Raw genomic sequence first — 26,552 nt, forward strand, 5'->3', positions numbered from 1 at the left:
CTGAAAAACAAACCAGGTTTTGCAAAACACATTTATTATAATACAGTAATAAATAATAGAAACTTTTGTTATATTAACAACATCCATTCACACCCTTATTGCCGAGGCAGCGACATATCTCCGTGTACAAAACCTTTCACAGTTACAAACAGTGCAATATTAATGGTCAAGATAAACTGCTGGCAATGCCTGGCCTTTTTGTTATAATATAGTAAAGTAGCTAGGAAATTCCAGGGCCTTGTACAGAATATAAGCACCTTGGGCTGGACCACTACAACACTCGAAAGGTTATATAAACACAAGAATAGAATTTTACCCAGTGAAATTATATAGTAACTATTATATATAGTTATATATATATATTATATATAGTAACTTTTTCCATATACGTTTATTGAACAGTTTAAATGGTTACTGCTACTGAAAGCATTATCTGTCTGTCCCCTACTAGCAGGGTTGGACTGGCTCCGGCCCTGGTGGGCCCCCGACTGCCCAGACCCAATCCCCACAGGGCACTATTCTGAGCCGCTGGTCTCCCTACTGCCTACCCGCCGGACAAGTTGGGGGGGCTGAAAGGTTGCGACTGGGGCCACTGGGGGGTGCGGGGGTCCCCGAGGCAGAAGCCCCAGTGGTCCCTGCACCCCCCAGTCCGACCCTACCTTCGAGTCTCTACCCTAGTGGTTCTGACTTTTGAAAAAAAAAAAACAGAGCTTTGAAGATGCATGCAAGGCTGACTTCTGCTACATTGTTGCAAAAGACAAACAGCAGTGCAGAAAGGGGACTTTCAGTTGCAATTACACTTTCAAATACTTTTAAAACCATTGAGAAAGTATAACTGTTGGAAAGTTCTTTAGAAGAACATTTTATTTTATTAGAAGGGTTGAAGGCCTGGGTTGGTCAGCAAAAGTCATAACCAGTGCAATAATCGGTGCAAATTTAGTTTAATCTTGTTCTTGTGCATTTAGAGTAATGTAAAGTTAGGCCAAAGAGAAGACAAAATCCCCTTCAGCTTTTTTATACAATCTAGCCATTGCAGGAATGATAATGCTCAGATCTATTTGATATGAAAGGGAAATGATCACTGGAAAACAAGTATGTTAAATCAGTTATTACTGTATGTTCACAAGCTCTATATCATGTTGCCACTATTCTTTTCTTCACTGGGAAAAACTAGCTTTAAATAGGCACAACTGCAATAATGCATGGTCACTTCTTGTATTAAAGGCCCAGTAACACCAAATAATTACCATATATTGAATTGTTTATGAGGAATATAGACAGGGTCTAACCTACAGAGTAATTCTATGCTTATAGGGAGTAGAATGTACTGCTGCCCATGAGATTTTTCCATTGCTCTTTTCATTGCAGGACAGACAAACAGAGTCACTATTGGCTCACAATATGTAAATAAACCAACACATACAATAATTAGCCAACAAAGTCCTTGTATAAGAATACACAGTGACGGCAAACTAGCCTTATGAGATACAGCTTTATGCTGGCATATATAAACACTGCATTTAATTAGTGATGAAAATCTTCTGTCCAACAATTCTTGAATAACTGCCATATTTACCAACTTTCTTCCAATGTTCGTGACCAAAGTGCTTAAAAGATCATTTCACTGCATCCCATTTCTGCTTCAAAATAATTTTCCCTTCACCAGCTTCATTTACTTCTATTTTTTCATTTTGCATCTATTTCCTCATCATGAAGGCAAGGCGGCTCCTGTTGCACTTGTTTGCGTAGTGACCTCTCTCGCCACACTAGGTCCAAAACATAAAGGGGTCAGTGTGGGAAAATAACATTGTGAGGCCTAGTCACTGCCAAAAATGCAAGACGGCTGTGTGACAAGCGGCTTTATGTAACAGCAGCCACAGACTTACCTACTGAATTAAAAGTCACAAAACAGGGACCTAACTATAGAGGAAGCAAACCCTGCAACTGCTGGGGGGGGCCCAGTGAGGGGACAGACTTAAGTAATATATAAAACAAATTTCATTCGTAAAGTGTAGGGAGTCCTAAAATGATTGTGCTTTGAAGCCCAGCAACTCTAGTTACCCCACTATCCGACTGTAGACCTCCATCAGGTGCTAAACACTGGCCTAGAAAGTCTTGCCCAGATCATGCTCTAAGTATGCATATTATATTGACGCCACTAGAGGGAGTTAGTACCAACATAAAAGCTTGGGTTTCGGCAATCTCAGCATTTCAGATCAGTGACGGGATCTGTATAGTAACAGGAAAAGGCACATTAAAGGGAAAGTACTGGCTTTAGGTCAAGGAGTGTACAAAACAATTATCAGTGAATTTACACGTACAAGTGAAAAAAAAACTGCAACCTCAGGTGGTCTTATTTAGTAAGACATAGCAGTCTGTTCCTCTGCCTTAATATATCTAGTATAAATAAATTTAAAGCAACTGGACTTGTTAAGTAATCATTGAAGACGTTTCACTACTCATCCGAGCAGCTTCTTCAGTTCAACTGAAGTTGAACTGAAGAAGCTGCTCGGATGAGTAGTGAAACGTCTTCAATGATTACTTAACAAGTCCAGTTGCTTTAAATTTATTTATACTAGATATACCATGACCTGGATGAATGAAAATCTTCATAGACATCTGCCTTAATATGTTATTAGGAATGCATAGGGCTATTAGTAAACAATGGATTTTTGCTATGGAGAGATGCAGGATTACTTGTTGCTGAAAAATTCTGCAAAATAAATGAACAGAGTCTTTTTTAACAGACTGAAGTAACAGATGGCACTGGGAAGCCTGTAGTCAAGGTGGAAATAATAAGTAGCAGAAAAAGTGTATTGGTTGTTTCTTAGCTATGTTAAGGACCTACATGGGCAGGTAAAAGCAAGGGTTAGATGTGGGGAGTAAAGACAGATGGGAGTCATCTAACATAACTTCTAGGCAGCAAGACTGTAAAAAATGAAAGTAAAAGGGGACTGGGTGAAATCCGAGGTACAGGGTAAGATGATAGCAGAAATATAGTGCATTTAGTTCTAAAAGGTTCAGCTTTGGGTAGTGCTTCACCATCCAGAATGAGATAGCATAAAGGCAACCTGTAGACTGGGAAAGGACAGAAGAAGGGTCTAGAGCAGAAAAAAAAGTCTGTTAGACACCATCAGATTTTATCTTGTTGGATGAAGATGCAACATGCATGTTCCCTTCTGATAGGCTTGTTGTGGCAATCCTTTTATACTTATGCACTATTTTATATAGGCAATGCTTAGAGCGCACAGGGGTAGGCAAACAAAAAGGGAAAGGCGCGCCTAGAAGAAAACATGCTGAAGAGCAAGAACTCCAGCAGAAAGAAAGATTCCCTTGCACAGGGCGTAGAAATGATCGCTAAGGAGAGACTTACTTATGGTTTTGCTTTTTTAAAAAATGTGAGTGCAATTTTTATTTCAATCTGCTATTTATAAAAGGGTTTACACTATTACAAGTGCTTTTTCCAGATTCAGTTGAGAGAGACTGTAACTTATATGACATGAAGGGTAAATTATCTTAATGCATAATTGATGTAAAACATTTGTGAGTACCCATTCATTACTGTATTGCTGTTACCCCTGCAGAGGTCAAAGGAGAATACACATTAGTATAAAATATTGTATTGGTGTAGAGAATCTACTATTAGTTGTTTGAAAAACCCACTGATACAATAATTTGTGCCAAACTAACCTTAAAGCAGGTGACCTGCTCCAGGGGTCTCAGTCCCCCGTAGACATTCTCCTGCAGCTTCCGGATGCGCTCCTGCACCATGCTGATCACTGTCAGGTGCGACAGCCGAGAATGTTCTAGCATCAGCCCTTGGTGCTTTGCTATGGCTTCCAGGTCACAGGGCAAAGATGTAGCAGGGAATCTCTGCTGAACTGCAGGATTCTGATTTGGGGAGGATGAGAGGGCACAAATGCTAAAGCAGCCTGAGATCATAAATAAATCATAAGTAATGATTTAATAAAATTACAAGCCATTTTCCTGCCACTAACCTTTGGATGGTCTGCATTGCACAGAACCAAGTCAGCTTTAGGGCTAGAAAAAAATCAAGTGAAAACTTAGTTAGATGCACTGAGATTACATTTGATCACAGAGCTCCACATGGTGAGACACCGCAAATGAAACATGAAAGGGAGGACGGTCAGCTGGAGGCTAAAGGAAGAAGCTACATGTTGAAACACAAAGATGAACGACACAGCAGGAGCAGTAAGGACATTATGCCACTAAATCCTGAAAATTAGTTCTCAGTTCACTTAGGGTGAAGACACACAGAGCTACTAGTAGCAGCTACTTTTCCATGGCTACTAAACACCAGAAAATACCCTGCCATAGACAATACTGAGAATTGCCTCTGCTAAAACATATGTAGAGACAGTTTTCAGTGAATGATCAGCATTGTCTATTTTAGTAGCTGCTACTAGTAGCTCTGTGTGTCTTAAACTAAACAAAAAGGCTGCTGGATCTTCTGTTGTGGCTCAATTGTTGCTTCTTTTGCTGAACTCCTGGTTAAACTCCTTTTCAGATCACTTGGGAATGATTCACTCTTGTGCCGATACCCCTGTGCTGCTTTCCCAAATTATGTCTTAAAATATAGGGAGACCAAGCTGGGCCACTTTGCACACAGGACTGGGGAAATAGAGCCGATTGCAGCTAGTAAATAACCCAGCTGCACCACTGGATGAGAGCGGTAGCTACATTATGCCCATAGCACTGCATAGAGTACAAGCTGCATTAGAATCTGCCACAATTGCTCTGTTACGGAGAGCTAAGGAATGCAATTTTGGGCTCCTTTATTGCTCTAACCGGGTATTCATTTGTGATTCATTAGGTGCTTGTGTAGCCACAAGACAGAATGATATTACTGGAAGTAACATATTCTCAAGGCAGGGATTCATTCCAGGGACCGGTACTTAGCACCTTTTACAAAAGTGGAACCAGCCAGGAGTGTGAGGAGGCTTTGATCATGTTACATAGTTAATTTGGGTTGAAAAAAGACCAAATAAACCCCCTTTTTAACAAACACCAGAGCACACATATACACATACCAATACAGACCTGTCTACCTATACACTCACATATACAAACTATATATAACAACACCTATACTAACTGTAGATCACAATAGCCTTGGATACTATGCTTGTTCAAGAACTCCTCCAGGCCCCTCTTATAGGCATTAACAGAATCTGCCATTACATCACTAGGAAGGGCATTCCCCAACCTCACCTTAAAGAACCACAGCTCAGTTGCTTATGTCTAAATAGCTGGCCTTTGGTTAGTTAATATTTTCAATGGGAAAAAAGATACCCTGCTATCCCAGCTATATCATCCCCCCTCCCAGCAGCAGATCAGCAGAACAATGGGAAGGGAGCAAGATAGCAGCTCCCAGTAGGTACCAGAATAGCACTCAATAGTAAGAAATCCAAGTCTGGCTTGGGACTCCTCCAGTTACATGGGAGTAGGAGAAACAATAGGTTAGCTGAAAGCAGTTCTAATGTGTAGTGCTGGCTCCTTCTGAAAGCTCAGACTCAGGCACAATGCACTGAGATGGCACCTACACACCAATATTACAGCTAAACAAAATTACATTTTTTTGTGATGGTTTTGAATGACATATTAATGACACATGTTACCTTTAAATTTGTTCTGCCTTTAGCTTTCTATTTTTCCTTTTTACTACATGCTAGAGTTTCATCCTCATCAGATGTGTGCTGTTATGAAGCATAATGTTAGACAAGAAGATACACATCCATGCATAATCAGGCTATATACAAAAGATTTGCTGATTTGCCGCTAATGTGGTTGTCCAATTCCCAGCCAGATATTGATTGGACCCATACACAGGCCAATAAGCTGCCAACTCGGTTTAGAGGGGCAGTGTTGGCAGCTATTATCAGCCTCTGTATGAATCAGTTTATACATTTTTCCAAATATTACTACAGTAATGTAGCGATGATGGAATGTTCAGTGCTCCTCTGACTCTTGCCAGATTCCCATGACACACTTGTTTAGAACTTTTCGTTTGCTTTCCATTTGCACCGCATGTAACTTACTGTACATATTTACACTTAGGGCCCTCTGGACAGAAACCAACCAGGTAGTTTGCACACATGACTCTGCGCGTATGCCGGTGCTTGCACGCTGGCCCTGTATGCAGAATGAAACAAAAAAATGTACGTGTCATATTTATTTTCTGGAACCTATTGCTACTTTTATGAACAGTAAGGTTGGTGTCTCGATCTGCATTGTGAATCCGGCACACGTAATGTAAAGAGAGGGGAAATAATAATATTGGCACAGCATACGTTTATAATTGCACAGCACCAAGTGTTTTGCTTCTGCAGAGAGCTCCTTAATCCCTATAGCACTGAGAAGCAAGTATTCCGAGCACAGCAGGCCATGTTTAAAAAGAATTACACAAGTCTGGAACTATTATGAATGTTAAAGGGTTGGTTTACCTTCATCATAAAAGTATATATTGCTTTCTATGCACTTTTGTGATATATAATATTTACCAAAATTATAGGGTTTAGGACAGGGATGCTCAAACTATGGCCTGTGGGCCGGATCCAGCAGCGGGCCATAGTTTGGGGACGTGGGGGGGGTGGGTAATTTGAGGACTGTAGTCCGGCCCCCCAGCAGTCTGAGGGACCTGGTTTAGGAGATATTCAATTGGCTATTTTCCAGTTAACCTCAATAAGCATTTATTGTTCTGATGCAGGGGATTGCCAACACCAGCACCATTTACATCACACTCAGTTTTGGTACAGCTGGCTTCAAGCGTTGATGCGATCCAATTAGGGCTACCACCTTTTTGTGGGCCTCTTACTGATGACATGGATGTGGGGGGCGGGACCAAAATGATGCAAAATGGGTGAGGGCCTATGATGTCTTTGGAGGTGAAGCTGCTACGCCATCGGGAAAGGGAATGGGAGAATCAGCTGGGTGAAAGAGGTACTGCGTAGTATGGAGGGGGAGTTGGGGGAAAATTGGGACAGATCAGGGGTGGGCTGGAGGCTGAACAACTAGATATTTCAAATATTGCCAGTAAATCTGTAATGTGGCCCTGGCCCTGTATGATGTTTTACCGATTAGGCCAGTAAAATGCTGGATGAGTGGCAACCCTAGGTCCAGTGAATGGCAATATATATGATATGCAGGGACATGTGCATTGGCTAATTAAGCAGGCTCCTGCGTGTAGGCTAAGCCTAAGCCGCATTGAGAAGAACTGAGAGATGGTGTCGGGGATTCCCAGCATTGGAACAATCACAGAAATGCTTATTGCAATTCACTGGAAAATAGCTAGTTGAGTATCTCCTGACCCCTATATTTTCAGTAATTAATATATATTGCAAAAATTCTTCTTTTAGTGCAAGAGAATGCGATATATACGTTGTATTATGAAGGTGAACCACCCCTTTTAATACACATAGGTGGCAGGCAAAACACAGAGAATGGGACAATAAAATGCTTTACAACAGCTTTAAAAAAATATATATATTTCTAAATTTTCTAGATTTAGAAAATAATCCAAACCTTCCCCTTTAGTTCCTGTGAAAGGAAGCATTGAGACTTCAGATATTTAGGGCTGTAATAAGATGTTTAGCAAGTGTCACTGCTCACAGTTAGTTTGAATCAGTGTCACATTAAAGTAAGAGCTCAGACAAGAACGGGAACACTCGAGAGCAAATCATTCATCAAACCTGAATCCAAAGGAGTTTTTATTGCTGTGACTTTATGAAAGTAATATTGCATTGTGCAGAGTAAGGAAAGTGCTGCTAATATTTACAGCTACAGTAAAATGTTTCATCCAAAGATAAACTCTGGGTTTTTCTGCCCAGTATGTGCCAGTTGCTTTTAGTAATCAGGAGAAGAGCCCAAAACTCTGTGGCGCCTGTAGGTTGGGCAGGGGAGTCCTACGTATATGTTTTTAGGCTTGTGGCCAGTCAGACTTTAAGCGGGGCCCCTCCCCTTTGGTGATGTAATTGTGCCAATTCCTCCCCTCAGGTGGATGTTCCCACTTATCTATAATGTCATCAGAGGGAGTTGGGATGGGTCATAAATGGAAAAGGATTTTATGGTGACCTGGATGCGAGTAACCCAATCATCATAATTCTGTATGGCTTTTAGTAGGTTCTGTCCCCACCCAATTTACAGTTGGTTATTTACTGAGAGACAATAAGTATAAAAATAGGCACTCAGACTAGCAAAAATACATCTAAAAACCTTTTTTTGTCAGTATCCAATAGTGCATATCAGCTGGGGGAGCCACAACTCACATGGAGAAACACAGAGGTGGCCCTCTATCTGTCACAGAGCTACAATTGTTCCTATTTAGAGCTGGACAGTTCTCTGACAGCTGAAAGAGCCCCTATTTACAGTAGTACAGTAGGAGGTGGTCCACTAGCTGTTGTTATTAAATCGCACATAAAGGGACATACTGTATACCTTGATTTTGCACTTAGCCTAATATGATTTTACATGATAATACAATTAAAGGAACAAGGAATATAATAGTAGGAGATGGGGCTGACACTATTGGGCACATTTATGAACGCTCGAGCCTTCATATCCCAAAACCACGGGGGAGTTCCCAAACTCTTGCGTGAGGAGGAGGAAGCAGAAGAAGGTGCTCCTACACATGTACCCCCGGCTGGGGCAGTTTTTAGAAAATAGGAGCACCAGCCTGGGGTCTTGGGTAAGTGATTATAATAACAGAATGGCACCATTTTCACTGGGGATCAGTTGCTTACCGTGCTTGCAGAATCCTCTGTCATACCATGGGCAGTCCTTTACTTTAGATGCAGGGTCAATGTGCAAAAAGGGACAGTCTTTATTGCTGCATTCTCCTAAAAGTAATAACAATAAATAATTTATATAAGCACTACTAAATATAACATAAATGTTACAGGAAAATTATGTCTTATAGCGATCGGAGCAATCTTATAGGGGCTGCAGCATGTTGCTACAGGGCATTTATCTCTGCAATTATCTGGGGGGGCTTATCTTGGGGGTATTGCTGTCCTCCATAAACTTACAATGAATAAAAGGGATACGGAAACAGTTTAAAAATGTTGTGCTGTTCTGTCTCCAGGATTTGATATTTGGTTTGGCAAACATTTTTCTGACTGACTCTTTTCTGGCAACTGAGAATCTTGCTCTTGGAATGAAGTGTGGCATAAGGGCCACTGGAGAACTACTGTACATTTTGAGGTTAATTTCACCTTTGGACCACCAGAGGGAAGCAGCAGATCGCTGAATGGGGTACCCTGTTTATTACCCATTTTATAAAACAACTTAATCTATGGATATATGTGTTTGGCATGATTTAACTGTTCTAGATAGGATATATATATAATATGAAAATGGGGATAGGATATAGATAATATGAAAAAATAGTCACAATAAATATTATTCATGATGTACTGAATCTCTATTTTTTTTAGGATTTACATCGGGCATCCTGCACAGAACATTCATGTAAAAACTGTTTAAATTCAGCGGCATAACTTGGTTGCCATTGAATGGGCCCGGTGCGACCAGTCCCTCCTGCAAAAAGAACAGAAAACTAGTGCAACAACACAACAAAATAGTATCCCTCAAATTTCAAAAATACCAAAATCCACAGCCATAGTAGAAAAAGATACAAATGTATCACTGTCATCATGCTCATCGTGCTTTCCCAACCATGCTCGGAAAATGTCCTTAGTCATCTGTCACCAGTTTCCACTGAAAATGCCAAAGAGCATTCCAGTGCGGAGCCTGTCTGTCACCACCAGCTATTCCCATTCCTTTAAATGGGAAGCAGAAACAGGTGATAAAGGGTGTTTTGACCATTAATACATTCAAAATAACAGGTCAGCTTTAATTGGACATTATATGTTGCAGTGTCACTTTAAACTGAGTTATTATTAATGCTCTCCCTTAGTTAAATAATGGTGCAGCACTTTACAGGATAGCCGCATTCACATCAGGTCCTGCCACAGCAGCGCTTACAATACTACAAACTACAATACATAAATACATACTATAGGGGTAGTTTTAGCAGGTCAGTTCTAGCAGGAGCCAATTTACCTGCCTATATGTTCTTGTGGGCGAGAAAACCTGAGTATCTGGGGAAACCCACACAAACACTGGGAGAATGTACAGGCTCATTGCACATAGTGCCTTGGCTGAAGCTGTATAATATGTTCATCCAGGGTCCGACTGGGGGATGCAGGGCTCACTGGGGCTTCTGCCTCAATGACCCCTGCCGCCTTCACAACCCCCCTTTCCGCAGGAGCCTGCAACACCCTCCTACCCCCTCCCCGAGCGCGCCTAAATGAAACTCACCCGTGGCACATCGGGGAGGGAGAGCGGTGGATTGCAGTAGCCCTGGGGGGTTCGGGTCTCTGGGCCGGGGCCCACCAGGTTTTTTCCCGGTGCCTCGGCGGCCCGGAGTTCATCCCTTGCCATTACAACATGAATAGGTTGGAGCTATTCAAAGGTGACCGCAATAGGTAGAAGCAGGGGAGGGCCAAACTGACCAACCTCCCGTGTGTGCGCACAATGGCATCACAAGGGGTCATTGCCTCGCCACGCAATAACAAGCAGTGAGGGCAATGACAAAAGAGCACAGACTAGGGGTAAGCTAAAGAGGTACAGTTCTCTGTAATAATAAAACAGTACCTTGTAAATCCAAACTGAACATCTAGTGGCACTATATAAATAAAGGATAATAGAAAGAGTAAGAACATGGCCACTTCTGAAATGCAAGGTGAGAAGCTTGTCACAGTCAATACTTTCCCAGGGGCAGCAAAAAGCCCCCAGCTCACTGTTGGACCTAGAAGTGCAGAAGGGCAAATACACAAAACATATTGCATATAAATACGGATACAGTATTAACAGGTACAGGTGGCAAAGTGGGCCCTGCTCATTGGAGCTTACAATCTAAAGAAGAGGGCTGAGACACAAGGTATAGGGAAGTACAAGTTCAGATTTTGCATTGAGAAAAATCAATGATCCAGTGCCTCTCAGTCTCAGGATTACAGCACTTAATGAACCATTTTAGAGGAGAACAATAGTTCCTCCAAGTTCCTTGTACTCTGTAACTGAACACATAATTCATTATATGGCAACTGAAGAAAGGTTACTGGAAACCTTGGATTCTTTTTGAAGTTACGGCCTAAGGCCTAACTACTTGGGTGATGATTTCCATTCCAGTAAGAAAATGACTCATAACAACTGAGCACAAATCTCACCAGGTTTTTTTTAAGGATCTGAAGCTGAAATTGCTCTGAGGCACCAGAAGGAAGTTTTGTGTTTAGCAAAAAGATTTTCAGCAGTGAATGGTTGTGATGAAATGTTTTGGCATATGTCAGTGCATTAGTATATGTAAAGCGGTTATCTCAAGATACAAAAATAAGTGTTGCAGGGATTATAACTGATCTGCATTTATAGCACTAACACTAATTGCCAGTGGTGCTTAAAATCTAATCGCACACACATGTGGGAGCAGATAGTGATAAAGGTTAAATGTAACCATAGGCAGAATTTCAATTTGGGCCCTATCCTTTTTGACACGTTTGGCTTAGCCAGGAAGCGAGAAATCTATGCTCCTCAGTTACTTTTTCGGCCCTTAGTGTGCCACCTTGCCCTAGCAGGGCCCCTGGGTTGGTATATAATTCAGTTTTAAGTAGGAGGAAACCAGAGCACCCTGGACATAACTGGACCCAAGGTATCTAAAGGTAGCCATACATGGCATGACATACATGGCCTCGTATGGCGAGGTTGCCAAGCAAACGGATCGTCTCCCGATATCCCCATCTACAGGTGGGCGATATCGGGAGAATTTAGGCTAATTCGGTCGTTTGGGGCCAAATGATCGAATTATAACAACTAGAATGGGCGCAGTCGGCCCCCAATCTGACTGAATTTTTTTACCTGCCGGATCAATATCTGGATGATTTCAGGCCAGATATCAGTTAGGCAGGCCAGTTGTTGTTTCCCCTACATGGGCCGGTAAGCTGCCAAATCAGTCCAAGGGACCAATATTGGCAGCTACAATCGGCTCCTGTATGGCCACCTTAAGGCAGCAACGCTAGCCAGTGTGCTACTATAATGCATTTGTATAATTGCTGGAGGATTTGCTTCAATTGTTTTAGCCTTGTTTAGGTTTAGTGGTTTAACTAGAGACCTGTACTCCCCAGAGCAAAACTTGCACCATTAATGAGAAATTTGTGGGGTTTCCTACAGCAGCACTGCAGTTTGTTTCACTTTGTTCTGTAATGTACCTGCCACCCAACCCATTATCTGGCCAATAGGCATTCATAGGCGGAGTATGACTTTTTTGTTTGGGGAGGCTAAAGATGGCCCAGACACAGACTGACCTACAGCTAATGTGACACTTAGGGGCTGATTTACTTACCCACGAACGGGTCGAATGGAGTCCGATTGCGTTTTTTTCGTAATGATCAGTACTTTGCGATTTTTTCGTATGTTTTGCGATTTTTTCGGATTCTTTACGAATTTTTCGGATCCAATACGATTTTTGCGTAAAAACGCAAGTTTTCCTATCCATTACGAAAGTTGCGTAAAAAGTTGCGCATTTTGCGTAGCGTTAAAACTTACGCGAAAAATGCGCAACTTTTCGCGTAAGTTTTAACGCTACGCAAAATGCGCAACTTTTTACGCAACTTTCGTAATGGATACGAAAAACTCGCGTTTTTACGCAAAAATCGTATTGGTAACGAAAAATTCGTACAGAATCCGAAAAAATCGCAAAACATACGAAAAAGTCGCAAAATGTTCGTTTTCAAGTCGGAACTTTTCCAATTCGGGTCGGATTCGTGGGTTAGTAAATCAGCCCCTTAGTGGATTCACTGCTGGTGTAAAAATTAACCTCCCAACTACCTCTGGCAGTTCCCACTGACTCCCAGGGATACTGTGCAAAAGTGCGGGTGGGGGGGATTTTTTTAACCCTAAAATGCTTAGGATGTAAAAGCATTCATATGTGCACTTCTGTTAGGGGTTCTCTATACATTTGTGTTCAGTTAGGTTAAAGGGGTAGTTCACCTTTAAATTAACTTTTAATATGATGTAGACACTGATAGTCTGAGACAATTTGCAATTGGTCCTCTTTTATTTTTAATGGTTTTTCGGTTATTTAGCTTTTTGTTCAGCAGCTCTCCATTTGGTATTTCAGCAGCTATCTGGTTGCTAGGGTCTTATATACCAGGTAGTGGTTTAAACAAGAGATGGGAATATGAATAGTTAAGGGGCCTGCATGGAAAAATAAAACTGTAGCTTCACAGAGCAATACTTTTTGGTCAGTGACCCTCATTTGAAAGCTGGAAAGAGGCAGAAGCAAAAGGCAAATTATTCAAAAACTATATCAAATTAACTAGGAAGACCAATTGCAAAGTTGCTAGGAATAGGCAATTCTATAATATACTACAAGTTAACTTAAAAGTGAACCTCCCCATTAGATGTGTTTAAGTTAGCTTTATAGAAAGTGAGGCAGCAGGTACTGACATCCCAGGCACGTTATATACAGTGAGACGCAGTCTTTATATACAAACCCAGCACATTATATGCCATGAGGAGCAGTGGGTACAGATGGCAGATATTCAGGCCCTGGCACTATAACACTGGCACTGATACACAGCATTGGCCCCACTGTAACTTACTATAAATGAAAAAAACAATGACAAAAGTAAAAAAAAAATAGAATGTGCAAAAAACCATAACAAATATATAAAAGCACAATGAGCTTTGTCAGGGGGAAAAATTAACTTACCCTCCATCTGTTAGGGTAGGGGATATTATAAATGTCAGATGACAAAAAACAATTTAATTCCAGCTAGTGGGTCAGTCTTTAGAACATATACAGTATAGTACCTGTGGGATGAAAACTGCAGCAAAGTTCAAAGCTGGTTCATGGGTAAACTTACAGTCTGCAGATTCTTCTTTTTTAAGTCTTCATTTCTGCAGTTTGCAAAATTTCCCGATCCCTGTCTGCATCTGTGTCTTGATTGGTCAATTTTACTGTCTGTCAAGAAAGCTGTGCTCTGATTGGAGAATATACAAGAAGAAAGATCCAATCAGAGCACAGCTGATTAGAGCATAACCCGGAGCTTGCAGGGACAGGAGAAGATTTGCAGCACAGTGCAGAAACAGAGCCAGGTTTTTTTATTTTATTTTTAGGGTGCCAGAGCAGGTTTGGGGAGGCTTAGCCTCCCCTAGCCTTATTGAAAATCCGCCTATGTAGGCATTCATTTATTACAAAGGTTATTTAAGCTAACTAGGAATCAGATTTTTGCATTCTTATATTTCCTCTCACTGCCCACTTGGGAACCTAAGTATGGGAGTCCAGGGAAAAGATTAATATCCAGACCTTTTTTCATGGACTATGAGAAATGAATTTGTGGGACCAATGTACATTTAAATAAACCTGATTTACAATAAGCATTTACCGCTCACCGAATTTAGAGTAGAAGTAACATTCAGGCATTCGGCCCATGTCATACTCATGAAGGAATTCACACTGATCGCCTTTTTTGCACAGACCCCGGAGCCAGTGCTTGCAGACTACCGTCTTTTCTCCATTCAGGTGTCGGAATGGACAAGTGGAACCTAGAACACAGGGACCCTCAAAATGAGTGACATCTGGGGTATCACTGATTATACATCCGTACAACAGAATAAATGTAGGCATGGCTATATAATTAGGCAAATAATAGTTTTTTGTTACAATGCCCAAAGTATATGAAAGTTTTATAGAATGTGAGGCTGATTCACATACATAACTTTTAGTTTTGTTAATACATTTTAAATGTTAGGGTACGGTAGTAAGGTTTTTGCCCTGGGCAAAATTAGATAACAGTACAAGGGCAATAAGGTTAGCAGTATGATCTGCATATGAGTTCTCTTTCCGTAGGTTGTTTATGGCAGGGCTGTCCAACTGGAGGCCCACTGGCTGGATGTGGTCCTCCAAAGGCTTTTTATGGCCCCAGTCTGCCTAAAAGATCCATAGACTTTACTGTATCCGGCCATTTAACATTTTAAATGAGTATTAATCGTCCCACAATAAGTTGGACAGCACTGGTTTATGGCATTTGAACTGGGCACCTACACTTTGAGCTGGGCACCTACACTTTGAGCTGAGCACCTACACTTTGAGCTGAGCACCTACACTTTGGAATAGTACCATTTTGTTAAGCTGACAGTACAAGGTACGGGACATTATTTTCTATATAAGCACCCAAGGGAATGTGCCCAAGGCTGCAGCATTTGGGTGCCTATATAGAGAAACAGAGCTCAGTTGAACTGAGACTAACAACTGAAATGCCATAGCTGGACATCCCTAATATATGTAATTCTAGTATTGCTAGGAATCCCAGTGAATTGTGGGGCATAGTGTTTTGTGCACATATCCCTGCCCTAATATTTTTATCAATTATTCACATACATAAGAGAAATATTGGGCGAAATAACATGAACAAAACACTGTGTACCTCTAGCATGTCATTTCATGTTCCTAAATTACACAAATCAACAAGATATTTGTAGGTATTATGCAATTTTCAGGTGAGTGTAGCGTGCTGATATTGGCCAATACCGGTTTCTGTGCATTTTCTATCAAAATAGCCCATAGCTGTCCAATGGTTTGCCAGCTTTTAACTGGCAAAATGCTCTCTTACCACTTCAACTATTTCTGCTTGCAATCCTACTGTACAATCTGTCCTCAAATTAACACAATGTAGACAATTGTGTTTTAAGAATTTCCAATACTCATTACCCATTATGTCTTTATCTGGTGGTTTTCTTCTATTGCTCTCCAGATGTGACAGTTAAAATGAAAAAAAACAAACATATTTTAAAGTAGGACTGTCTGGCCTGATGCCCCCCAGGGGCATTTCAGCCATTGTTCTGAAAACATTTGGGCATTAAATAAGTGTTTACCCAGTAATTAACATTCAGACTAGGCTTCCAGCATTATGTAAGAGTTCAAAAAGTCATACTTTATACATCTTACTGTAATTTTCCTTCAGGCTGAACCCTCTGTGCTCAGAGGAAGCAGGGGCATACATTTGCTGGAGGAGGGGGTCATTGTTCCACTTTACAAAGGACTGGTAAGGCCCCATCTAGAATATGCCGTGCAGTTTTGGTATCCAGTGCTCAAACTGGGTATTATTGAATAAAAGAGAGTCCAAAAAGGGCAACTAAGCTGGTAAAAGGCACAGAATGTCTCTCTTATGAAGAAAGGCTGGCCAAGTTGGGCTTATTTAAGCTGGAGAAAATGTGCTTTATTATGATAACTATGTATAAATATACAGTATAAGGGGATCATAAAATAATCTCTCTAGTGCTTTATTTACCAGTATGTCCTTCCAGCAGACACAAGGGCATCCATTCCTATTAGAAGAAAGGAGGTTCCATCTAAATAATCGAAAAGGGATTTTTACAGTGAATACTGGCCGATACATTATATAGCTTCAAGAAGCGGTTGGATGGCTTTTTAGCAAGTGAGGGAATACAGGGTTATGGGAGATAGCGCTTAGTACAAAGCTGATCCAGGGACTGGTCCGATTGCCATCTTGGAGTCAGGAATTAATTTTCCCCCCTTTGCAGCAAATTAGAGAGACTTCAGAAGGGGTTTTTGCCTTTCTCTGGATCAACTAGTAGTTAGACAGGTTTCATATAGACATAAAAGGTTGAACTTGGATGGATGTTTGTTATTTTTCAACCTAACTTACCATGTTATTATGTTAGGTCCCACAGTTTTTTTTTATGGTTTGGGGGGTAGGACAATTTAAAGCCCACGTGTTGGGTGACAAATATATAAATTATTATTGTCATCTTGGCCTAGCGCTTCCATGTTGCACTAATATCCTAGTCACCTCACCTGCAACTGCTCTATCTGACCCCCTATTTGAACACCCCTAAAAATAAAGCCCTTTGTAGTAGCATCCCTCAATTTTTTTTGCACAAATCTTACCTTTCCTGCATATCCCTTTCACATAGAAGTCGCACACAGCTGCTCCAGATTCTGCATCAGAACACAAAAGACACAGTGACTGACTGTTCCTCACAGATCCCTTCTGTTTCCCTTCGGAGACTTTTACTCTACTTCATGCCCAGTACTGGCCTATCATTAAATCATGTATCCAAAGCATTTTATATGATATGTAGGTTGTGGGCAGAGCAAGTTCCACTTCATCGCTTCACTGAGATCCCTTCAACGGACTCCCTCTCATTTTGAAATTCATATAGACAGAGATTTTCATGTAAAAAATTGGGTAATTATGAGTTATAGGGTATTAACTGTTATAATCTGGGATTAATATTTAGAATGTATGAGTTATAGAGGGCTGTAGTATGATGAATATGCTCGTATCTGCTCAGTTGTTTCCAACTGAACCCATGGAATAAAGAAAAAACATATGGAGTGTTTGTGAGCATATCACCTTTAAGTGGATGCAGAATTATGCCTAATAGAAATGGAAGAGAAAAGCAGTAGTGATGAGTGAAAGAATAGAAAAGGACAAACAAACACTGCTTGCTATAGCAATAACATATACAAATACAGTAACTTCAAAACCATTACAAATCTGTAATGAATGTATATTGCAAAGTGTCTTAGAATTATGTTCTCTTTTATTGGACAAAAAATATTTTTTTTTAGGTTGATGCCTCAAGAATTTGCTGTAACTTACTATCCATGCCCTGGAAAGGCAGCAGCAGTGCACCCCGCTGACCTTCAATATCTTTCTCAAGGTCAAAGCTGAACTTCTCAATGCTGGCAATGAGTTCCTGCATGGCTGCAATGCCCAACCCCGGGCAGCTTCTAGAACTCAAACCGTTCTCCAAAACCTGCAAAGCAGAAGTGTTTAGCTAAAGCGGAAAGTATAATTCAGAAAATATAATTAAAAGATTCAATTAAATTAGGCAGCTACACATATGACTTGATCGGTCATGTACATCAAGGAAGGCAGTGTGCAAAGTGCACTTGGAATTCTATTTTCCTTTTGCTTGAATTTCCCCATGTTTTGGCCACTTTTGGGGCGCTATATCCATTAGGGGCTGGCTGGGGGTAGTTACTAGACATATACCCATATAACATACAATATAAATGGCTCAGAACTCTTTTGCAATTTACACAGTCGTATCAGTGTCTGTAGAAGATGTTCTATTTCAGCTGTGGTAAGGGAAGTGGTAACATTTTTTTAATGACCACTTTTGAACGTGTAATATCGGCACCATCAGCTGTTCTTTCCAGGTGCAGAAGGGACAGAATGTCAAAAGCTTAATTTAATGATACAGGAAGCATCTCCTGGTGCTTTTCTGCTCAGTGTGAAAGAAGGGATAGAACTGAAAAGAGAAGCATCAGAAGACACTTCATGCATCAATAACTTTGCTGTTATTTCAAGCCCCCACCCAGACAGGACAATCAAGGGCACTACGGCTAAGGTTGCCCTACACTGAAAGATCCACTCTTTTGGTGAGATTGCCAAACAAGCAGATCTTTCCCTGATATGCCCACCTTGAGATGTATGTATGTATATCTTTATTTATAATAAAGTACACAGCGCTGTACAGTAGAATACATTAATACAAACAGGGGGTTATTAAGATAATAATAGATAAATACACAGTATAACAATAAATACAAATAAATTAATACAAATAAATACAAGATACAGTTGCAATAAGTTAAGAGTCAAAGACCCAACAGGATGGAGGCCCCTGCCCCATAGAGCTTACAATCTAGATGGTTGGGCAATAACAGAATGATCCCAATGACAGGGATACAGGCCACTGGAGCAAAGACTGCATCAACTAGCACATTTTGTCATCTCTGCAACAATCTTTTTAAATTTGTCCAATTAATATCTGGGCATTTTTCAGCTAGATATCAGTCGGGTAGGCCCGTTGGAGTGTCCCATAAATGGGCAAATAAGCTGCTGACTTTACCTAAAGGCAGCTAAAATCTGTCCGTGTATGGCCAGCTTTAGGGCTCTGGCACACGGGGAGATTAATCGCCCGCAACAAAACTCCCTGTTCGCGGGCGACTAATCTCCCCGAGTTGCCTTCCCCTGCCATCCCACTGGCGACAATGTAAGTTGCCGGTGGGATGGCACACCCGGCGGCACGATTTCGCGCAAATCGCCGAAAAAGCCTCGCGTGTGCCATCCCACCGGCGACTTACATTGTCGCCGGTGGGATGGCAGGTGAAGGCAACTCGGGGAAATTAGCCGCCCGCGAACAGGGAGATTTGTCGCGTGTGAATAATCTCCCCGTGTGCCAGAGCCCTTAGGGTGAAGACACACTGAGCTACTAGTAGCAGCTACTTTTTCAAGGCTACTGAACTCCAGAAAATACCCTGCCATAGACAATACTGAGAATTGCCTCTGCTAAAACATACATAGAGACAATTATCAGTGAATGATCAGCATTGTCTATTTTAGTAGCTGTAACAAGTAGCTGCTACTAGTAGCTCAGTGTGTCTTTGCCCTTATACATCCATGAAATCAGCAGTGTACAAACTGCTAATATTTTAAAAATTAAACAAAAAATAAGTTGCTAAAATTCTCAGAAGCGCACTATGAGCAATTTAACGTTATTATATCTTGGGTATACTTCCCCTGCACATTAAATCTGTGCTTCAGCCATGGTAAAAAAAATGACGTGCTTATATGTATACATGTAGGAATGCACAGATGACATTTTGTATAGATGAATGAACTTGTGTACTTATAAATCACTTTTGTACTTTTCAGCCTGCTAAGGGAACATAATGGAAGACCATTTCTGTTTATAAACAGTCCACGCAGGCCTGCTAATTGGTTTCATGTGTTTGCTATTCCGATCGCTGAGGGGGGATTCACAAAAATGACGTTAGCCTTAATATGGGGGGAAATGTTTATGACAGAAAAAATTCCAAGAATTTACAAAAGACATGTTTACAAGAATTCTTGTTTTAAACTTTATCAGACAAGGGTTTATTAGCGGTTAACGGTAACTGGGTAAAAACAGGTTTAGACCGGGGTAAAATGCAATAAAAATGTTTGGTACAGTAGCCCACAGCATTTACTGGTCAGCTATAGGAAAAACAATCATCTCATCGGCAAAAGGCAACTACACCTGGACACCTTTGATCACATTACCCTGAAAGGTTCCAGCTACAGATGTCCCTGTATACCTTAGCATTACTGGGTAAATAATACTGGATGCTAAAGTTATTGATAAGGAAGCAAAATAAATAGAAGAAGGCCTGTCATTTTTTTATGAAAATGTTTAAAAGTCCCCCTATCCTTAAAAAGGTACAGCCTAAATTGCCAGGGTTTTGCATTCAAACTGGCCTTACTACTTGTTATTTGAAGAAAATCTAGTACAGGTAGGGGACCTATTATCCAGAATGCTTGGGACCTGGAGTTTTCTGGATAACGGGTCATTCTGTAATTAGGATTCCTATACTTTGTCTTCTAAAACATCATTTAAACATTTAAGAAATTGAATAAGATTGTTTTGCCTCCAATAAGGGTTAATTATATCTTAGTTGGGATCAAGTACAGGTGAGATCCAGAAAGCTCAGAATTACGGAAAGCCTGTCTCCCATTCCATTTTAATCAAACAATACAGAATTTTAAAACTGATTTCCTTTTTCTCTGTAATAATAAAACAGTACCTGTACTTGATCCCAACTAAGATATAATTACCCCTTATTGGGGGCAGAACAGCCCTATTGGGTTTATTTCATGGTTAAATGATTCCCTTTTCTCTGTAATAATAAAACAGTACCTGTACTTGATCCCAACTAAGATATAATTACCCCTTATTGGGGGCAGAACAGCCCTATTGGGTTTATTTAATGGTTAAATGATTCCCTTTTCTCTGTAATAATAAAACAGTACCTGTACTTGATCCCAACTAAGATATAATTACCCCTTATTGGGGGCAGAATAGCCCTATTGGGTTTATTTAATGGTTAAATGATTCCCTTTTCTCTGTAATAATAAAACAGTACCTGTACTTGATCCCAACTAAGATATAATTACCCCTTATTGGGGGCAGAACAGCCCTATTGGGTTTATTTAATGGTTAAATGATTCCCTTTTCTCTGTAATAATAAAACAGTACCTGTACTTGATCCCAACTAAGATATAATTACCCCTTATTGGGGGCAGAACAGCCCTATTGGGTTTATTTAATGTTTTATTGATTTTTTAGTAGACTTAAGGTATGGTGATCCAAATTACGGAAAGACCTCTTTATCCGGAATAGCCTTGGTCCCAAGCATTCTGGATAATGGGTCCTATACCTGTACAAGGTACTGTTTTATTATTACAGAAAGAAAGAAAATCAGTTTTAAAAATCTGAATTATTTGATTAAAATAGGAGTTAATGGGAGTTAATGGGAGATTAACTTTCCAGATTTCAGAACTTTCTAATGGGTTTTCAGATAACAAATCCCATACCCGTAATGTATTTAACACAACCTAATTACAGTTTTTTTTTTTATAGATGTTAAGAAAGATGTGTGCGAGGCATCATGGGAAAAAGAATGAGAATGCAAACAGAAACCAATTGGAAAGATGCTCAGAACCAAAAGGTGAACTTTGCCTTTAAAATATTTGCTTAAGAAATGCTATGGCAGAGGTGGCATTGTTTTAGTTTTATTTAAGTGTTTTGCTAGGAATTTCTACATGTAATTTACAGCTTTAGCCACAGCACAGTGCATTTCAGTGTCTCTGTTAGCCCTAACGACAGCAGCAGGTAGAGTGTAATGATTTAATTAGGCACTCTGCAAGAGGAGGCAGGCTGCCCCAAGGTGATCTTTGTATGGGAGTTCATTCTACCTCAGCTAAAAGGTTAAGGTGAATCTTGTAAATCTGTCCCTTCAACATATTTATATCCCACTCAACATTTTCAAAGGCAAGGCATCATGATTTATATCCATGTAGGTTACATGTTTCTGGAGTGCTCTGTTTCATCACAAGCCCTGGTGCCAATCAACAAAAGAAAATAGTGCCGACCTTTCTGCTCATTATTAGGATCACTAATGTTGGGCCCAAACCCATTCTGCAAAATAAATGCAATATTCCTAATTTTGAATGAGCACCCAATAGAACAAAGAGCTCAGTTTGGCGGCTGATTCAAATCTGAAAGTTTCCTGAGGGCCGTGGTAAAATTGCTAAATCCTGATCATTCACTTACCTGTTACATTTACTCTATAGCTAGTCCCTTGTCAGTACAGGAACCCTGCTAATGGGCCTTGCAGGAAGTGATATCACACCGAGGAGCAGACATCCTGTTGGGAAATGAGCATTGAGTTGTTTGTCATTTATAACGTCTATTTCTGTGAAAGCGCTTTGTGAATCCTGGCAGAGTAACAATATATGGATATCTACATGGACAAGGCAATATCTACAGGTATGGGATCTGTTATCTGGAAACCCATTATCCAGAAAGTTCCGAATTATGGAATGGCCATCTCCCATAGACTCCATTATAAGCAAATAATTCTAATTTATAAAATTGATTTCCCTTTTCTCTGTAATAATAAAACAGTACCTTGTACTTGATCCCAACTAAGATATAATTACCCCTTATTGGGGGCAGAACAGCCCTATTGGGTTTATTTCATGGTTAAATGATTCCCTTTTCTCTGTAATAATAAAACAGTACCTGTACTTGATCCCAGCTAAGATTTAATTACCCATTATTGGGGGCAGAACAGCCCTATTGGGTTTATTTAATGGTTAAATGATTCCCTTTTCTCTGTAATAATAAAACAGGACCTGTACTTGATACCAACTAAGATATAATTACCCCTTATTGGGGGCAGAACAGCCCTATTGGGTTTATTTAATGGTTAAATGATTCCCTTTTCTCTGTAATAATAAAACAGTACCTGTACTTGATCCCAACTAAGATATAATTACCCCTTATTGGGGGCAGAACAGTCCTATTGGGTTTATTTAATGGTTAAATGATTCCATTTTCTCTGTAATAATAAAACAGTACCTTGTACTTGATCCCAACTAAGATATAATTACCCCTTATTGGGGCAGAACAGTCCTATTGGGTTTATTTAATGGTTAAATGATTCCCTTTTCTCTGTAATAATAAAACAGTACCTGTACTTGATCCCAACTAAGATATAATTAATCCTTATTGGATGCAAAACAATCCTATTGGGTTTATTCAATATTTAAATGATTTTTAGCAGACTTAAGTTATGGAGATCCAAATTACAGAAAGATCTCTTATCCGTAAAACCCCGGGTCCCAAGCATTCTGGACAACAGGTCCCATACCTGTATTAAAAAAACTCAAGATGGTTTTGCCTAATTTTATGCATCTTAGTTATCACCAAGCACAAGGAACTCTGTTTTATCACAAATAAAAAATATATTGTATTGATATATATATATTCCTGCTGCCATAGTCATACAAGCACAATCATAGGGGAGTCGGCTGTGTGAATGAGGGCTAAAGGGTAACATTTCCCATAGAATTTAGGTGTGAAAAACAATATTAGAGAGGGCGTCCACATCTTCCCTTCAGGTGGCCGCTTAGATCACCCCTAACCTTCCATTACCTTCCGTGGCACACATTTTAAACAAAAAGCTGTGATTGAACTTGGGACCCCACCTTACTCCCACTGAGCCCAGGGCACCCGCAGGCCAGGTATGGCTACATTCCTTAGTCTTAGAAAATGCACAAAGAAAACACTATTTTTGTGGATATAGTGAAATGTTTTCTTTTTAACTTTGCTCTTCTCACTGCATGCATAGTGTTTATTGGTCTGTTAAGGAAATGCAATGAATTAACTAACTATAACAAGTTTTCCCTAACCATATCTGGATTTTCAGCCAGGCAGTTCGAAGGCTCTTACACTCGGGAGTATATGTATGTGTTCCAGTGTGTGGGCTTTTTATTTGTTTACTGTATGGAAGACAAGCAGAGCCTATTCTTCCCTATGTTTCCTGTATCCAGGGACCCACATTGAACTGCTTTTGGGTACAGTGCCTTGGGTTCCTGTGTGGTGAAAGACATAAAAAAATGTATGCGTATATGTCTGTGTGTAAGGGCCAAATATATTGCAGTGTGTATTAAACCGCACCCAGGCAGTACTGCTGTGGGACGTTTGCCCAGGGCCACCAGTGACTGGCCAACATAAAGCCACACACGGAGAACTAGCTCTGTTGCATGTTGAATGGACCTTGTAGAGCAAGGTAACACATTTGTGTCACTGAGCTACTTATTGTAGATGACATTTTGGAAATAAAAAGACTCGGTTACCGACACAAGTGCAAAGTTCTAAAATGTGCAGTTTTACCCATGCTCCCTCAGAATTAAAGGTTATTGTGTGCTACCATGGTGATTGTAGCACTGTTTTTTGGTGTGGCAGATCAGGCAAAGGGTGCTCTGGAGGTAGCATCTCAGGGCAGGGTTTCATTCCAGAACACCCATGTATTGCCACACCTATACCAGGGATCCACATTCGTTCTTTGTTGTGAGCCACACAAGCATGAAAAAAGGTAATTGGGGATGCCAAATAAGTACTGTGATTTTGTAGCCTTGTGATGACTGCTGTCAACAGAGCTGGAGCTCAGCTTGAAGTAAAATTATGTCTCTGTGCTTCCTATACTTATCTCTAAGCCAGAGATTAAAAAAATGGCCACCTACGTTGAGGACACTGGGAGCAAAGGGGGTGGTGAGCAACATGGTGGTCATGATCCACTGGTTGGTCCTTTACCCTCAGGTGAAATACAGGCTGTGCTGCTCAGTATCAGTTGCATGGCTACTTAAATCTGGTGGAGCCAAAACAGCAGCATGCACTTCTCTCTTAAAAGTCCTGATTTTCACGGGGGAGTCCCAAGTCATACACTTTATCTCATATTGCAGGCAGAGAGAATTGAGAGAGATGGTTTTCAGCTACAATGGGTTTACCTGTTATAGATCGAATTGTTACTTTCTCCTATAGAAGGGGGTCAGTTCTATTCTAGGCTTCCACCAGAATCTGGTATCCTGGTATTAGTATTACAGTGAATATTAAGCTTCTGTATTTATTCCATACTCTGCCAATGATCAGAAGGCTGTCATAGAACACAAGGTGGAAATCATTAATCTTCTATGGTTGCTTCCCAAATTTGTCATTTAACCATACTGTGTATCCCCCCTTCACGTCTTAATTTCCCTTACCAGGGCTCACATGGGTGAGAAACCAGGATGCAGTGTCGGACTGGCCCACTAGGAAAACTCCTAGGTATTAGTGGGCCCTCCTGCTCACCCAGCCATTTGCCTTGTATGTTTATACCATAGTCGTTTTTCATTTCTACATGAGAACAAAGAGAAGAATGGAAGGAAGGATAGATAATATGTACAGAGAAATGATTAAGAGAATGAAGGTGAGTGAAGAGAGAAAGAAAAACTGAAAGTGGGCCCACAGTTGAAGGTTTCTGGTGGGCCCCCGGCACCCCAGTCTGATACTGCTAGGATATATATGGGTCTTTCTATAGTAGTTATAGCTACTTTGTTAGAAGTCTGCAACCTTAATGATTAATCCATTAGCATCTATAAACAACAATAGTTTCCCTTTAATCAAGGAAAATAAATATAACGCCAAATCAGAATGAAAAAGGTACAGAGTGACATTACAAGGAGAATAAAATCTGTTTGTTTCACCTAAATGGGGAGAGGTAGAACCAGGAAATGATGTTCTTGTTGTATGTTCTCTGTATGGCTTCCATCCACAATTCAAATATCCAGCTTAATTTCGTTCCTGATAACACTGACCAGAGTGTGTGTGCATTAGTAGGTTGATAATGTGAATTATATTGACTAGATACATATTAAGCGTGTATATTAAGGATAATAACTATATATTTGGGGCACAAGCACTATTCTTAAAACACCCTGCACACTTGAACCCACCCCCTGTATACAGACCTGTATACCATTCCAAAAGGGCAAAGTGTTGCCACAGTAGGCTCATTTTTTAGGGCGAGTCTGTGCATTGTGTGCTGCTTTGCGCCTGTGTCTATTAATTTGCCCACATGATAAATGAGTCCTATGTACTCTTTTTTGCCTTTTGGCAAGAGATGTATTATTCATGTGATCACTGAACTTTATTTACTTTCCTGACAAAACAGAACAGTCCTGTCATACGTTTTGTGAGACTAGAATATGGAAAGATAGTTATATTTACCCAACACGTTGTTTGCAGCAGCTAAGCAAGTATTTATGGAAATATGCCTCAAAAAAATGAGAGACAGAGAAAATATATGATTAAACCCAACCCAATGTAAACCAGAGCTCAGTCCTATAGTAATGTCAGCTCCATGCTGCAGAGTTGGAAAAGGGCTGCACATAGAACCAGCCACAGATCCAAAGGCTGAAGGATAACTTTGGGCAGGTCCCGTTGAAGAGGAAACAGGAGCTATTTAAAGACAATTGCAAGGCTTAAAAATTATTTTTAAAATATCATTATAGTTTATTCTTAGTCGTGCCACGGCAGTGTGTAGGTAAGCTGGAGGCGGAGGCAGTGGAGCACACAGT

General features: G+C 40.4%; 1 protein-coding gene across 1 annotated transcript; it reads right to left on the reverse strand.

Moving 5' to 3' along the window:
- Positions 1–17: 17 nt before the first annotated feature.
- On the reverse strand, positions 18–22,233 carry cpsf4l (cleavage and polyadenylation specific factor 4-like). Its single transcript, NM_001016803.2, has 9 exons — positions 22,204–22,233; positions 17,703–17,859; positions 16,985–17,035; positions 14,467–14,619; positions 8,760–8,855; positions 6,060–6,153; positions 3,999–4,041; positions 3,691–3,891; positions 18–1,766 (listed from the first exon to the last, which is right to left on the reverse strand). The coding sequence occupies exons 2-9, from the start codon at positions 17,803–17,805 to the stop codon at positions 1,698–1,700; spliced, it is 810 nt and encodes a 269-aa protein (NP_001016803.1). The 5' UTR covers positions 17,806–17,859; positions 22,204–22,233; the 3' UTR covers positions 18–1,697.
- Positions 22,234–26,552: the final 4,319 nt, after the last annotated feature.

Source organism: Xenopus tropicalis, chromosome 10, assembly GCF_000004195.4.
Source record: "Xenopus tropicalis strain Nigerian chromosome 10, UCB_Xtro_10.0, whole genome shotgun sequence".
NCBI lineage: Eukaryota > Metazoa > Chordata > Amphibia > Anura > Pipidae > Xenopus > Xenopus tropicalis.

Bases quoted from the DNA above. Each gene is read 5' to 3' on its own strand.
- cpsf4l (NM_001016803.2), bottom strand. From the start codon at position 17,805: ATGCAGGAACTCATTGCCAGCATTGAGAAGTTCAGCTTTGACCTTGAG. The intron at 6,154-8,759 runs GTAAGCAACTGA...TTCTGCATACAG, and splicing joins CAGAGGATTCTGCAAGCACG to GGCCAGCGTGCAAGCACCGG. The intron at 3,892-3,998 runs GTTAGTGGCAGG...TCCCCAAATCAG, and splicing joins GCAATGCAGACCATCCAAAG to AATCCTGCAGTTCAGCAGAG.